This window comes from Scomber japonicus, chromosome 10 (assembly GCF_027409825.1).
Source record: "Scomber japonicus isolate fScoJap1 chromosome 10, fScoJap1.pri, whole genome shotgun sequence".
Classification (NCBI taxonomy): Eukaryota; Metazoa; Chordata; class Actinopteri; order Scombriformes; family Scombridae; genus Scomber; species Scomber japonicus.
Window position 1 is genome coordinate 32936074 of NC_070587.1, and position 17313 is coordinate 32953386.

At 39.3% G+C, this 17313-nt stretch overlaps 1 protein-coding gene across 1 annotated transcript; it reads left to right on the forward strand.

Moving 5' to 3' along the window:
- Positions 1-15558: 15558 nt before the first annotated feature.
- gbp (glycogen synthase kinase binding protein) lies at positions 15559-16683 on the forward strand. The gene has a single exon (XM_053327471.1). It carries the CDS (start codon positions 15709-15711, stop codon positions 16249-16251), a length of 543 nt encoding a protein of 180 aa, XP_053183446.1. The 5' UTR covers positions 15559-15708; the 3' UTR covers positions 16252-16683.
- The last annotated feature ends 630 nt before the right edge of the window (positions 16684-17313 follow it).

A 17313-nucleotide genomic window follows, 5' to 3' on the forward strand; every position in this document is an offset into this window, starting at 1 on the left:
GTCCTCCTATGCTCCTTTCCTTCCTGCCTCAATCTTTAATTTTTTTTCATTCTTCCCCTCCTTCCCGCTTTCTTTGCTCTTCTTCTTTCCTTTCTCCCTCCCTCCTTCCTTACTCCTTCCTTCCTTCCTTCTCCCTCCCTCCTTACTCCTTTCCTTCCTTCCTTCCTTCCTTCCCTCCTTCCTCCTTTCCTTTTCTTTCCTTCCTCCCTCCCTCCCTCCTTACTCCCTTCCTTCAATCAGAGACTGGAGCTCATGTTGGGACCCATAATAAAAATCTAGAGCTGTAAATGAGCAGAATCAGTCGCCTTTAATCTTTGCATTTCATGAACTATTGTAGAGTTTTACTTAAAACCATGTGAGGTGAAATGTGTCTTTAGTGGAACTCCAAACAACTTAAAGAACTGAAACATGACAAATAGACACAAATATACATTAATCTTTTTTGTTAAGGGTCCGCATGCACTTATAAGCTCAATATTATTTCATTTTTTGTCAAATCTTCATCTGAAAAGTAACTAAAGCTGTTGAATAAATGTAGTGGAGTAGAAAGTAGCATCACATGGAAAAGTACCTCAAAAGTGTATTTAAGTACATAAGTAAATGTTTTTAGTTACTTTCCATGACTGAAGGCAGGTAAGTTATGTGCTGGCCTGTCCACGTGTTTCCAGCATACTAAAGATTGTTGTAGATGACGGCATGTGATGACAGGAAAGAGTCAGTGTTTCAGGGAAATAACATAAGAATCATTTTGGTTAAAACCAAAACTAACACAGAGAGAAATACTGTACAGAAAGTTGGTCAATCTGTGCAAAGAGGGAGTGACGCTATAGCTCACTGTGACAACAAAACAGTCCAGTCAGCAAAAGTTTAAACCCCCTCACACACATACACACACACACACACACACACACACACACACACACACACACACACACACACACACACACACACACACACACACACACACACACACACGTATACATACCACACCCACACATGCATGAAGCAGTGTTACATAACTCCACTGTGTACATTCACAGAAACAGTAATGGGAGGTAAAGCGATCAGGTTTCTGTTCCCCAGCACTTTCACAGACTGTCATTATGTAATCTCTGTTCATCAGTCCCACACTGTTTCAGGGGTGGAGGCAGCAGAAAAGGGGTGGGGGGTGGAGGCATGCGGACAAAAATGTCTTTTCACCCCCTCGTGTACATGTGCACCTCAGCATGCAGTGTACATTACTGCTTGGAAGATTGCGCAACTTTATATCATTGAAAACATGACATAGAGATTGCTTCAAGTTCATTCAGCAGCATTTTTGTAGACTGACTTTCCAAGAAAAACATAACAGAATGAGTTAATTCATCAAGTGTCTCAAAACAATGTGCGTTTATGTTGAAGTGTCAGCTCATTATTATAGAGCAACAAAGTTCACGTGGAGAGCAAGGTTATTATAGTTTTGAAATTTTCTTTAGTTTTTATTTTTATGTAGTTTTTCAGTTTGCTTTTTCATTTCAGTTTAGTTTTAGTTAGTTCAACAAGTGATTTAGTAGTTTCAGTTTGGTTTTTATTTAGTTTTAATCTTAGTTTTAGTTTTTCAGGTATTAAGAGTAAGCTTTGACTTGTAGAAGCTGAAAAGGATGAAAGAATGTGTGACACCAAATATGTTTTATCATCAAGTCCTTTTTAATTTCATTCTTTAACCACGAAGCATAGCGGCTGCTGCAGGACAGGAAGTCATCGTTTATCTGCAATTCAGTTTAGTTTGTTCATTGATACATTGTCGAAATATCGCGTGATCACGGAAATAGCGTGTGAACTCACGAGATCCCGCATAGCACATCTAAAGACCTGTGCATGATCTCGCGATATTTTGACGATGTTTCCATCTTTAGCAGTAGCAGCAGTAAAAGCCATCAGGTAAGTGTTATTTTAAGAAACTCCTGGTGTACTTACAAACTTTCCAATGCATGGATTCATGAGTAAAGACCCTATTTGTACTACTGTAGAAGTGTAGAAGGCTGAGGCGCTGATTAGATAGACCTCATGGTGCATATGACACTAGGTCGAAATTACGCCGAACCATCGCTTTAACTCATTTTAGGTGAATGAAACCTATTAACGGTGAGCCAGGCGTAGATGAAGACATGCTACCAGCGTTGAAAGAGAAGGCCATTATTTGGATCGAGGGATGCCTTCCTTTAGAGGTGTCCAACTGGGAGGAGACTCTGAACATGCTGGAGGGATTACATATCTCTGCTGGCATTGGGAACGCCTTGGGAGCTTATGAGCGTTGCTGGAGAGAAAGTTGTCTGGGTTTCATTGCTCAGCCCAAAGCCACCATGACCCAACCCCGGATATGTGCATGGATACATCTAGGGATGTTTGCCTCATGCTTGAACTGAAGGCAGACAGTTTATAATCCATCATTACAGAAAATGACAGGGTTAGTAATACCTCTCACATAGTCTGACAGCAGAAGTACAGGTCCAACATGTGACTCACATTCTTCACACAGTACGTGACTGTAACATCAGTGTGTGGGCCGTAACCACGGACGGCCATGCCTCAAATGTTGGAATGTGCTCTCAGTTAGAGCGTCATGTGGAAGCTACTGGAGTCCCAAAGTCATCATTACAACGTCAAACTACTGGTAATCCAAAGTCTTCCACTGGGATCATATGCTGGTAGTTTCTAGAGGAGTCAGCAGAACGTCCAGGAAGATTGACCCCGTCTGTTTTGACTGTTCCTTCTTTCCTCCCTTCCTTCCTTCTGTCTGTACTTCCTCCATTCCCCTTTCTTCCCTCCTTCTTTCCTTGCTTCCCTCCTTCTTTCTTTCCTCCCTTCCTTCTTTCCTCCCTCCCTCCTTCTTTCTTTCCTCTGTCCTTCTTTCCTTCCTTCCTCTTTTCCTCCCTCCCTCCTATCTTCCTCCCTTCTTCTCTCCCTCCTTTCCTTCCTTCTTCCTTCCTCCCTTCCTCCTTTCTTTCCTAAAGGTGGAACTTGGTTGTGCAGATATTTAGTTCCAGTGTTGTCATTTCCTTTGAGACGCTCTGAAAGTAATCGTCCAAAGTTTGTTGACAACAAAGCAACAAAATAAGTTATTACGGTTCATTTTGAATACTTATAAAAATGTCAGTTCCCTCACATAGAATAATATCTCTGCATTAAGCTCACAAGTCTAAGTCTCAGCACAAGTACAAGTCTCTAAACCCTTTCCTCAATGAGAGACTGAAGACAATTTCCCAGCTTTCCTCGTTAAAACTGGGTGGAAACAATTAGAGAGTAAATTAGGGAGTTAAACTGCACGTCCCTGCAGGTCATGTGGAGAACATCATTTCCAGTATGGCATGTCAAAGAGGTGCAGGTTTGTATTTAGAAATCCCCAGACAATCGATAGGATCTCTGATTGTCCAGAATTGATTTATTGAAGTGAAGTTGATGTTTTTGGTCACCTTTTAGGACCAAACACAAAGTGAAACATTCATAGACAGACCATAGTAACAGTGTTGCGCAGTAGTCCACAATTTGTACAATATGTTCAGGAAAATGACTGTAGTGTTCTTGATATACAAGCTCTGCCAGGACTATCTTGAGCTTTTCTTCAGTGTCAGGTTTGTAAAATGTGTAATGTCCAAAAAATATGTATCTTATTTGCAAAATAACAAAACAAACAACAAAAACCCCATCTGTATTCCCAGGAGGCCAACCCCAACACAAACCAGTTTCAGAGACGGTTCATGAAGCTCCTGGTCGGCTGCAGAGTTGACCAGGGTCAGACTGGTGATGTCCTCCCGCTGGACACTGGGGGAACCGCTCAATGACGCATACCAGCAGCCAGACAGCAGCTTTGTGAACATGGAGCACTCTGACCTTCCCCGCTGAGTTTTCAGCTGTCAGCATCAAACATCGCCGGCTGAAGCTTTAATAAACGGCTTTATACAGAGTTGGTGGTCCCGTCCTGCAGATGTGTGGCAGTCAGAGGATGAACACTGATTCTGATTCTGAGAGAGATGAGAGTCCTTCCTTCCTGGCTCCCAGTCAACTATAGAATAGATTTTAAAGTTCTGCTACTGGTCTACAAATCACTGAATGGTTTAGGTCCAGAATACATGAATGACATGTTAGTAGAATATAAACCCAGTAGAGCTCTGAGATCTACTGACTCAGGTCAGATAGTTGAGCCCAGAGTTCGAACTAAACATGATGAAGCAGCTTTTACACAACTGGAACAAACTACCAGCAGAACTGAAATCAGCCCCAACTGTGAACACTTTTAAATCCAGGTTAGAAACATTTCTCTTCTCCTGTGCTTATGATTGAGCTCTTTTAAAGCACTTTACATTTTAATTTGCATTCTATGTTCTTTTAATGATTTTAAAGCTAATTTATTATTTTATGCTGCAATCTAGCTCTATTCTAGCATTTTATTTCTCTCTTTCTATTTTTCTGTACTTTGTTTTTATTATTAGTGTGTGTGTGTGTGTGTGTGTGTGTGTGTGTGTGTGTTTGTGTGTGTGTGTGTGTGGGGGGGGTTAATTGTAATGGCTCAAATTACATGTTTTTCTGTTTTATGTAAAGCACATTGAGTTGCCATTGTGTATGAAATGTTCTATATAAATAAACCTGCCTTGCCTAAAGGAAGAGCCGTGTTCCCAAGATATCTTTAACTTGCATTGACTATCATGTCTTTATTCTGACACTGCAGCCTGTCCTGAGTCTGACCAACAAACACCCAAAGATAGATGTGATAGATAGATCCCAAACCATAACCCTAACTATAAGAGTTCATGAGTGAGGTAGTGAGTTTTGACCAACATTACTGAGAGTCATATTATTGATTATTTATCTATGAATTTGTAACATTGTACACATGTTTTACCTAGGCTATATATTAGTAAATTGGCCTTGTTAAATATGAGTATTTACCAGTGAGTTAATGATCTTTCCTTATTAATAAATATATTGAAATATTACAGTAGTTTCTGATTCAGGCCATAATACTAAATTTATTTAGATAGTAATTAATGTCATAAATGAGTCAAACACATTAACACTGACAGATCAGACTGTGGTATAAATATAACAATATAGATTATAGCTGCTTTAACCTAAACATTTATCTGTGTTTTTGAGCCTAAATCTAAAAGCTTTGACAGAGTTTATGGACTTTTGTTGCTTTACATTTATTGAATGTATTTTTGACTCATCTGACTCAGTAAAAAATGTGCTTAAAGTTCATAACCTCAACAAATAACTGTGAAAATCAGATCAAGTGACTTTAAAGTGTAGAACAACTGAATCTAATCCTCAGTGGAGTTTACTCTCAGTCTCACATTAATCATTAAACTGTTCAACCTCTGACTGAACTTGGTTCTTGATTTAAAGGAATATTCTGGAGTTTTTTGTGTTGTTGTCATTTGCATAGATAGTATTTACCATCATTTCCACTTGTTGTTGTAATATTATACTAATTAAGTTAATTGCTGTAATCTATAAGGCCAGAGCTCTGTGCAGCTTTCTTAAAGGAGGGGTGGGGGGGGGGGGGGGCAGAAACAGAAAAGGAATAACAAACAGTTGCCTTCACACTTTTGGCCATGTGGTGAGAATAAGATAAATGAGACATGTGTTAACTCTCCAGGAACATTATTTCACAGCAAAGAAAAAAGTCTTTTTTTTCTTTTTCTTTTTTTTTTGAGAATTTTCTATTAATAAAGTAAAGTTGTGATGATTATGTTTCTGTTCATGTTTACAACACACAGCCAAAACACAACACAAGCACACAGCACAGCAACAAATAAATCCTTTGATATTACTTCCTGCCCGTGTGCAACCTCCTCACATTCCTCAGCGAGGAGGGGGGGTGGAGAGAGAGAGAGAGAGAGAGAGAGAGGCGATATAAAAATGGCTTCTCTCTCTCTCTCTCTCTGTGTCTCTCTCTCTCTCTGAATGGAGGAAACAAACCCGGTGAACTCGAGTCGCTGGCGGCCGTCCAACTGCTATCAAAGTTGATCCTCTGGCTGAAAGGCCTGTTTTCTTTTTCTGCTCGCTCTCCATTCAGCTCGGCCGGCTTCAGTGGCTCCACAGCCGCTCATAAAGTAAAGTACGGACAGTCAGAATAACGCCAACAAAAGGAAAAGTTTAAAGGATTTGCGGCGACTCAGAAGAGGCCGAATTTTAAAGATACAACGCTGAAATTAGTCGCGGTGCACAGTTACCCCCCCCCCCCCCCCCCCCCCCTCCCAAAAAAGTCCTTTAATTATATTCTGAGCTCAAACTTTTGGCAACATCACATCAACCGCCTCAAAACATTAAAGTTGTCTTTGCTAACTCGCTCTTAACCCTCCTGTTGTCCTTGAGTCAAGGAAGGAAGGAAGGATGGAAGGGAGCAAGAAGGGAGGAAGAAGGAAGGAAAGGAGGAAGGAAGGATGGAAGGGAGAAAGAAAGAAGGAAAGGAGGAAGGAAGGAAAGCTGGAAGGATGGAAGGAAGGAAGGAAGGAAGGAAGGAAAGAAGGATAGAGGAAAGAAGTAAAGGAGGAAGGAAGGAAGGAAAGCTGGAAGAATGGAAGGAAGGAAGTAAGAAAGGTAGGAAGGAAAGAAGGATAGAGGAAAGAAGGAAGGAAGAAAGGTAGGAAGGAAGGAAGGCAGGAAGGAAGGAACAGTCAAAACAGACGGGGTCAATTTGACCCGGGAGGACGACAGGAAGGTTAATGCATTTCTTTTCTATTTAAGTCAAATATATTAACTCCATTAAATCATATCTGCTCAAGTAATTTGAATGATTTGACTTATTGAGTACAGGTTTGACTCTATCGTTGTATATTTTTTTATATTATTTTATACTTCTTCTTTTTCGACATCTCAGAGTGAATTATTGAACATTTCTCAGACACTTTATTAGGAACACCATAAAACTGCCATAAACTCTGAACTCAGCTACGTTGTCATCTTGATGTGTGTTATTGAGGTTGTAGTGGTGATGGTGGTGTAATGGAGTTATGAGTTATATTGAAAGGTGTTCACGATATTTTGTCCACTTTCAACATAAAATATTAGGAACAAATTGATTATTTTTGCATCTCTTACGACTTTTTAAGGAAATAGGAACGCATGATATCAGATAGATTAAATTGACCCCGTCTGTTTTGAATGTTCCTTCCTTCCTTCCTTCTTTCCTTCCTTCTTCCTCCCTCCCTTCCTTCCTTCTTCAATCCTTTCCTTCCTTCCTTCCTTCCTCTTTTCCTTTCTCCCTCCCTCCATCCTTCCTTCTTTCCTTCCCTCCTTTCTTCCTCCCTCCTTCCCTTCCTCCCTTTCTCTCCCTCCCTCCCTTTCCTTCCTACCTTCCTTCCTTCTGTCTGTCCTTCTCTCTTTCTTTCCTTCCTCTCTTTCCTCCCTTCCTTCCTCCCTCCTTCCTCCTTTCCTCCCTCCCTCCTACCTTCCTTCTTTCCTCTGTCCTTCCTTCCTTTCCTTCCTCCTTTTCTCCCTCTCCCCCTTCCTTCCTTCCTTCCTTCCTTCCTTCCTTACCTCCCTCCCTTCCTTCCTTCCTTCCCTTCCCTCCTTTCTTCCTCCCTCCCTCCTTTCCTTCCTTCTTCCTCCTTTCCTTCCTTGACTCGAGGGTTAAACTAGCTCAACATTATGTGCTTCTACTTTTGGCATCTCAGAGAGGAAATGATGTCTATACATGTACAGCTGCACATCTTTACATATAGTCATACAAATACAGACAGTATGAATAGACAAGCAGGTATTACCTCATTATTAATAACAGAAAATTAATATACGCTGCTTTTTTAAACCTTGAAATACAAGTATAGGCCTCTAAAAAAAATCAAGTATCACTCAATCAAAGTCTTTTTCTGACGAGCCTTCAAACTGGACTTCCTGTCTCATATTTCAACACCAACGTAGCTCCTCACAGTATTCAAACGGCGGGCTATTGTTGGTGTGAATGTGCCCTGGAGTATAAATAAATGCCTCTAAAAGCAGCGTAGCTTGCACAGCTGTGAGTGTGACTTCATGCAGAGTGACAGTCGACAGAGGGAGCGGTTTGGGAGCGAGCCAGGAGTCTGATCTGTGACCATGCAGGGTCCCTACAGGGTCGCAGCAGCGTCCAGCTTTGTTTGTGATTACTTAAAGGTCCGACCGATATATCCGTCTGCTGATATCGGCATATGACGTTTATATGTGTCCATGTGGTTTAGTTTAAATTTAAAGGGTTAAAATGTGAAAATAAACGTATGAATAACTTCACACATTCTTTTTTTGTGGACCCAGCATCAAATTTCTGCTTTTAATCCATTTAGAGAGAATATATTAGAGGATTATGGTAAAAATGTCTAAGTGGTGTAACCATAAAAACTTTGGAAGGAAGGAAGGAAGGAAGGAAGGAAGGAAGGAAGGAAGGAAGGAAGGAAGGAAGGAAGGAAGGAAGGAAGGAAAACATATTAGAGGATTGCGGCAAAAATGTCTAAGTGGTGTAACCATAAAAACTTTGGAAGGAAGGAAGGAAGGAAGGAAGGAAGGAAGGAAGGAGAATATATTAGAGGATTATAGCAAAAATGTCTAAGTGGTGTAACCATAAAAACTTTGTACCAAATAATTGAACGTTGCTTAAAAACAGTAAATAGTCAATAAAACAGCATATCAACTAGTTTGGCATGATCTTACATTATAACTTTTATATTAAATAAAGCTAATGGAATACTATTGTTCTAAATATTACATTTCATCTGGGTAACCATGGAGTACAGGAAACATTTACAGTCATTATTTTGTATAAGTCCACTTAAATACACTGTAGGTGATAAAATATGTAATATTTATCATTCTACTGTGGTTACCTCTGTTTCTTTCTTTCTTTCTCTCTTTCTTCCTTTCTTCCTACTTCTTGTTCTTTCTTTCTCTTTCTCTTTTCTTTTCTTCCTTCCTTTCATACCTCTTACTTCTTGTCCTTTATCTCTCTTTCCTTCTTTCTTTCTCCCTCTCCTCCTACTTCTTGTTCGTTCTTTCTTTCTTTCTTTCTTTCTTTCTTTCTTTCTTTCTTTCTTTCTTTCTTTCTTTCTTTCTTTCTTTCTTTCTTTCTTTCTTTCTTTCTTTCTTTCTTTCTTTCTTTCTATGTGGATAAAACATTTAATATTTATCATTCTTTTGTGGTTACACCATTTGACATTTTCAGGAGCATTCAGTCTTACTTTTGGTAAAAATGGTACAAATGTCATTTCAAATGATATAAAACCAACAAAAATACTAGTAGTGTAAAGTTTACGACAGATAAAGTCTCGTGATGTACAGCGTCATACTGACTGTTTATCTATGATCTGAATCAGATAAAACGTGTTTAACATCGATATGAACTGATGCACATGATGGTTTGTTTCTACTGTTAGACATCTCTCTCTTTTAGCTCTGTGTTTACTCTCCACCAGCACCTGAGGGAAACATCTAAATGCTCCACTATGTTCAGCAGCGAGTCTACAGATAACTGTGTGTGTTTGCTGTTTGGTGCTGAGCAGGAAGTGAACAGTGGAAACCAGAACAGTAAAGTTACAGAAGAACAATGAGCTGAAAGTCAACTATAAAGCTCCGTAAAGCTGAGAGGAAGCTGCAGAGTCTCTGAGGTTCAAACACATCACACACTGACACATCAGACCTTCAGCTGCTTTAAAGATGCAGCGTGTTGCATTCAGTGGCATCCAGCAGAAATGGAATATGAAATTGGTAAATATGTTTTAATCACTTTAAATCACTTTCTACAGGTGCCCAGAATGGACAAATCAAACACTGAGTATTTTGGCCACAATTGGTTCTCCTACAGCAGTGTTCTCCAACCCTGCTCATGTTTTAGGTTTCTCTCCACTTTAACACACCTGACTCTAATAATTAACTCCTTATCAAACCCTAAACAAGCTTCAGCAGCTTGATAACGAGTTCATAGGAATCAGGCGTGTGAAAGAGGAGGAGCTACCTGAAACATGCAGGGGGAGGGGGGGGGTGTGAGATGCTACTAAATCCTTCACACTGGACTAGGGCCCAACCAATACTTACTTGACTGATACAGATATTACTGAGATATTCAGTAGTCTGACAGTAAACTTTATTGTATAAAATGACATCATTGCACTGAAACCGTAAACTTCACTGTGAATTTAATGATTATAATTAGCTTTAAATTAAAAAACACACAGAACAAAAAAAATCATACATATATTTAACTTGAATCAAATCAAATATACATAAAATGCTGCTTATATAACTTTAGAAAATAAATCGGCTCATATCAGACAACATATATGACTCAGTGATAAATAAAGGTTGGTAAGATGATCAATTCAATAATATGTTTAAAAATAGTTATAAAAGCAGCATCAGGTTTGTTAAAATGTACATTTAGTATTTTTGTTGGTTTTATATCAGTTGAAATGACATTTGCACCATTTTTTTACCAAAAGTAAGACTGAATGCTCCTGAAAATGTCAAATGGTGTAACCACATAAGAATGATAAATATTACATATTTGATCACCTACAGCGTATTTAAGTGTCCATGTGGTTTAGTCAAATTTAAAGGGGTTAAACACACAGCCTTTTTTTGTGTGGACCCAGCACATGTCAAATGGTGTAACCACAACAAAATGTAAATGTTTCCTGATCTCCATGATTCTCCAGATGAAATGTAATATTTAGAACAATAGTATTCCATTATCTTTATTTAATATAAAAGTTATAATGTAAGATCATGCCAAACTAGTTGATATGCTGTTTTATTGACTAGTTACTGTTTTTAAGCAACGTTCAATTGTTTGGTACAAAGTTTTTATGGTTACACCACTTAGACATTTTTACCATAATCCTCTAATATATTCTCCTTCCTTCCTTCCTTCATTCATTCCTTCCTTCCTTCCTTCCAATGTTTTTATGGTTACACCACTTAGACATTTTTGCCATAATCCTCTAATATATTCTCCTTCCTTCCTTCCTTCCTTCCTTCCTTCCTTCCTTCCTTCCTTCCTTCCTTCCTTCCTTCCTTCGTTCCTTCCAAAGTTTTTATGGTTACACCACTTAGACATTTTTGCCATAATCCTCTAATATATTCTCCTTCCTTCCTTCCTTCCTTCCTTCCTTCCTTCCTTCCTTCCTTCCTTCCTTCTTTCCTTCCTTCCTTCCTTCCTTCCTTCCTTCGTTCCTTCCAAAGTTTTTATGGTTACACCACTTAGACATTTTTGCCATAATCCTCTAATATATCCTCTCAAAATGGATTAAAAGCAGAAATTTGATGCTGGGTCCATAAAAAAAGAATGTGTGAAGTTATTCATACGTTTATTTTCACATTTTAACCCTTTAAATTTAACCTAAACCACATGGACACATATAAACATCATCAACCCAAACACAATGGAAGTCATCATTATAGTTTACCAAACTGAATGTTCTCTGTTATCTCGTCTTCCTATCACTTCCTGTATTACTCACACAGAGAGAAGCTGAAGCTGAAGGATGAGGTCACACACAAACAAAGTGAACGTGTGAAAACAGCAGCTGCCGTTCCGCACAAACAGGGATTGTGTGTTTACCGCCGCCGCTGACTCACGTACAGGAAGACATGAAAGAATGAGGAAGTGTGTGACCCAGTTTCCAGCCACCTCACTTCCTCGTGTTGTGGACGGGGTTTTTTCTTTTTTTTTCCTTTTCTGTTTAAACACAATGAAGGCAGCGGTGGAAGGAGGTGCTGTTTAAAGCGTGACTCACAGACAGCTCTCTGTTTACAGGACAGCTGATAATAACATGTTTTTATGACTCCTGTTGTGAATCAGAAGAGTTTATTCTGGAGTTATTATTATTCCCAAATCAAGTGTTGAGACTAAAACACTCTCTCTCACACTCTCTCACACTCACACACAGACAGGGTGATCAGGGTGTGGACACATAACAATCCTGTTTGGTGCCTTTACACATTTGTAAGATTGCCAGAGAGATGTTGGTCCAACTAGGACTGTAGTTCATGTGTTGGGTCGTCTGGGACTGACGCAGCCGCTGCATATGTTTGGTGTTTGGTCTCCAGTCCAGTTCCTCCATTAGTTTGACTGGTTTGATTTGTTGTTTGGTGACTTCCTCTGACATAAAGCTCAGAGATTTTCTGATTTCCTCCTTTTCTTCGTCCATCCCGCTTCATTGTTTCAGTACTTTTAAAGGTTTATTTCACTGAATTACTACTAAGACAGATCAGGTGCTTCTCTCTCGCTTCTTTCTGGATCCCTTGTCCTTTGGTCCTTTGGTCAGGTTCAACTACCAGCTCTAACCAAACAGAACAAATATATATATGTGTTTCCTTCATATTGGTTTAATTATGGGGTCATATTTGTCTTAAGACCATAAAAACCTATAGAGTTCAGATCAAATCTTTGGCAGCTGACAAGTTGATTTGAATCATGTTCCTGTAAAAACAGCATTTCAGCTACAAGATCAGACTGCATACATGTGTATAAATGTGTATATATATATATATATATATATATATGTATATATATATATATATATATATATATATATATATATATGTATATATATATATATATATATGTATATATATATATATATATATATATATATATATATATATATATATATATATATATGTATATATATATATAGCAGTCAGTGACACGTTTCTTGTGTCCATGTGGTTTAGGTTAAATTTAAAGGGTTAAAATGTGAAAATAAACGTATGAATAACTTCACAACTTCACACATTCTTTTTTTGTCGACCCAGCATCAAATTTCTGCTTTTAATCCATTTAGAGAGAATATATTAGAGGATTATGTGATTATGTGGTGTAACCATAAAAACTTTGGAAGGAAGGAAGGAAGGGAGGAAGGAAGGAAGGAAAGAAGGAAGGAAGGAAGGAGAATATATTAGAGGATTATGGTAAAAATGTCTAAGTGGTGTAACCATAAAAACTTTGTACCAAATAATTGAACGTTGCTTAAAAACAGTAAATAGTCAATAAAACAGCATATCAACTAGTTTGGCATGATCTTACATTATAACTTTTATATTAAATAAAGCTAATGGAATACTATTGTTCTAAATATTACATTTCATCTGGGTTACCATGGAGATCAGGAAACATTTACAGTCATTATTAGTATAAGTCCACTTAAATACACTGTAGGTGATACAATATTTAATATTTATCATTCTTTTGTGGTTACACCATGTGACATTTTCAGGAGCATTCAGTCTTACTTTTGGTAAAAAAAAAGGTACAAATGTCATTTCAAATGATATAAAACCAATAAAAATACTAAATGTACATTTGAACAAACCTGATGCTGCTTTTATAACTGAGATATTTATGAATCGCTCATCGTGCCAGCTTTTATTTGTCACTGATCTGATCCACTAACAGGTGCTGTGCATGCATCCAAAGCCTGACTTGTGGTTTTAAAAAAGTAAAAGTATCTTCTATCTGTAAACACTGGTTCATTGAACTCATACAGACTAGTAGTTGAGCAGCTGATGGCCTACTTTATTCCTCTGCTGTATTAATAGTGTTACAAACTTTCAGGCGAGACATAGCGCTGCATTTAAAAGACGTTGGAGACGTGTTGATTTACTTACCAGTGAGATGATGACACATGAGCCACAAGAGCCGCGATGAGTCACTGATCCATGAGTCTGAAAGTTTATACAACACCAAAACACTGCAGCACTTCATATTGCTGTGAGCTGGTATTACCTGTATCTATGAGGTTACTGTTCATTGATAAAAGACACTTATAGAAAATACCTCCTCTTATTCTGCAGCTGTGTTATAAAACAACATTCATTTAATTCTAAAATTCATCACAGCACATATTCAAAAATAGCCTGGTCATTTATAACCTGATATTCATAATGAGGAGAGCTTGTTCTGCCTCACCATTGTTGGCATGTGTATGTGTATTTGTCAGTCATCTATCAGGCCTAAACCTGATTCATACTCAAACATGCTACAGAAAACCTGGGAGGGGATGTTTGTTCACTTTGAAGGAGTCATAATGTATTTCTCCTTGTGTCAACAGTTAAGGTCATATGAGTAAGTTAACAGTTAAACAGATAACACATTGTTTTGTAAGCACTGTAAATGAACCATAAATGTAAGTTGATGCTTATATGTGTGATAGAAGAATACATTTATTCATATGACACCAACTGTTTAACTTTGACTTGGAGCAAAGTAAACAGTGTATATGAATAATTAAGTTACAGGAAGTGATGACTGTTTTTTTTTTTTTTTCTCGCGGTTTCACTTTTTGGTGTCACTCCTAACGGTCACAACCTCCCTGAATTTCAGTATGAGTGGACTGCTGCTGCTGCCATTGACACACACAGGAAACCTCAGCTAAGCCCTCTGATTGGCTGAAGCACCACGTGGCAGCAGTGATAGTAGCTCCTTATATGGCGATGAGGGCTCTCTCTTTGACTGGAGCATCGGGTTTACCCCGGCTGCTGTTTCTCAGAAACAGAAATGTACACCATGTTCTCCCACAGATACACACCCTCCCTCCTCTCCTATTGTCACTGTATACACGCGGCATGCCAGAGGCGGCTGCTCTCTCAAACATCATCATAACTGTTTCTACTGCATGCATGCATTTACAGATAGTTTATATAAAGCTTATATAAAGACTATTTCTGGAGGTCCAGTGCACACAGTAAATAGAAGGGAAATGTATTACTATCACACTAAATTGTGACCTAAATTTAAACTGTGTTACCCCTGCACATGTTTTATCAGCCTTTATTTTGGAGAGATTTTTGATAAGATCATTAATTTTAAAAGCTCTATTTTAATATAAAGAAATCTGTGACCCATCAGAGAAGATTGGCTAAATGAAAGAAGCAGATATTGACACTGCAAGGTGTAAATGCTCTGCAGACAGACTCACATGTGTCACAATGTGTGATCATTTCTGTCTCATCAGCTATCAAAAATCAGCTAAATACTGAGGTGGCACTGGGTTTTTTTTAGTAACAGCTGCTGTCAAAATAAAGCATACTAAAAACGTTTAAAGTTTAATTATATCCAAAATATTTGGTGCAGCATCATAATGTGGAGGCGTTATCTAATTATTCTCCACAATGTGTTCTGACATCTTCACATAAATGACTAAATAAAATGCGCTGAGAGGTCATTTCATTGTGATATTTAAAAAAAATGTTTCTAAGGTATATAAAAAACCCAATGTGCTTTGTTTGTTTTGCCTGGATAGACAGTTGCAGTTATGTAATGTCCATTTAGGAGGAGCGTACCAAGGCGGGAGCACGGTCAGGTGAAAGCATGGGGGGGTGGGAGCATTGACAAAACAACAAATAAAGTGTATTATAGTAAATCGTATGTATGTAAAGTTGTGTGTAATTACGTTTATATGTAATTGGTTGTGTTGGTTAATTATTGCGTGAATTATGTAAAAGTGTGAGTGTTGTTTTGGTTTAAAAACACACACGCGCACCCCTTTAACGAAGTGTGGATAGTGGTACAGTCCACAACGCGTCACCCATTGTTTACAAATCAGTCGGGTTGTTGGTTAGTGTGAGAGCGAGGAGCGGCCCGGCTGCTCTCATTCATCCCGATCACTGAAAAAAAAAACCACTCTCTAACATCTATCTATAAAAACTCCCGGTAGACACACACCGACAGATCCCCGTCACCGACACACCGGACAGACAGCCATGCCGTGTCGGAAGGAGAACTACATTTTTCTGGAGCAGTCCGTCACCGTCGACTCCAAAGAGGTGGACGCTTTGGTGACGAAGATCGGCGAGGCTCTGCAGCTCCACAACAACAACAACACGACCGGCGGACACCCGAAGAAGACGGTGTCCGTGTCCATGTCCTGTTTGCACGGGCTCACCGGGAGCAGTTGCACCGGTGGAGTGAAACCGGCGGCTCTCACCGGCTCCGTCGTCGCTCCGTCGTCGGTGCAGATGCAGAAACAACGCCGGGGCTGCTGCATGAGGCTGCGGGGACACCGGGGAAGCAGCCGGGCGAGCCCTTATCACATCCCCGGATCTAGTGAGCAGGAGTGGGACCAATTTAAAAAACCGTGGAACAGAAATAGGATGAGCGTGGAGGAGGACGACGACCCGCACCGGTTGCTCCAGGAGTTAATTTTATCGGGGAATCTGATCAAAGAGGCCGTGAGGAGGCTGCAGTTCTCGGCTGCAGACTGTGGAGATTTCCCGCAGGCGACGGCGGACAATGTGCCCTGCTGATCTCCCCTATGGATGAACTCACACACACACACATACACTGATACTACACACACATACACACACACACACACACACACACACACACACTGATACTACACACACACGTGGACATGTTCAAATATAAATCTCACAGGACTTTGGTAGCTATTGTTTTTCTAATTTTCATCATTCATTTTCATCCATTTGTACGTAGCGTCTGTCACGTTGCGTCAGTGTTGTTTATGTTTGAATGTCTCCTTGTTGTTGGAGGAGGAAGTGTTTTTTTTTTTTTTGAGGAGGGGGTGGGGGTGCAGTGGAGATCTGAGCCACCAAAATATTCACTTTACAGACCTTTAAAATCTGTACTCAATTAGCCAAAGCAGGAAGTGATTCACATTTCACCTCCGTCTGATTGGTTAATGCTTCTAATGTTTAAGGTGTAAAGTGGAAAAACACACACATCAGCATCTGTGTGTGTGTGTGACTATGAATCCTGACTTCCTTTTTAAACAAGATTTTCTAATTTAAGGTTGGCAGTGAACAGTGGCAGGATTATATGTGATATTTTTATTCACTACTGCATCCCTTATTTTGTTCATGATGTGTGTTTTTTTTGGGGGGGGGGGGTTAGGAGGGAAGGGAAGGGTTTTTTTCTTACGGCTGAAGTGTAAACTAGCCATTCCTATTATTACAGTAGGAGTGGTTTAGTTTTGTCCATTTTGTTTACAATCTTTAATGCTGGGTGTTTAAAAAAAAAAGAAAAGAAAGAAAGAAAGAAAAAGACGCTGCACAGAGAAAAGAGAAGAGAAAGGAAGAAAGGAAGTGTTCCCTCCTCCTCTCCTCTCTCTGCTCATTTCACCGGTTTACGCAAAACCTCAACCAGTCAAACCAGTGACATGAGCCTCGTGGTATCATAACAACGCTGATACACCAGCTGTTCACACGGCACACGGTTCGATCCCAGGGTTTCACCACGCCACACACTTCATCTCTGTTAAAGGCAGCTCCACATTTCTCTTGTAAACATTATTTTTTTAAAGGGGAACACGGTCATCAAACATGTGGAGGAGCGGGGGGGGGGGC

Excerpts from the sequence above, each read along its gene's own strand:
- gbp (XM_053327471.1), top strand. The coding sequence starts at position 15,709 with ATGCCGTGTCGGAAGGAGAACTACATTTTTCTGGAGCAGTCCGTCACC.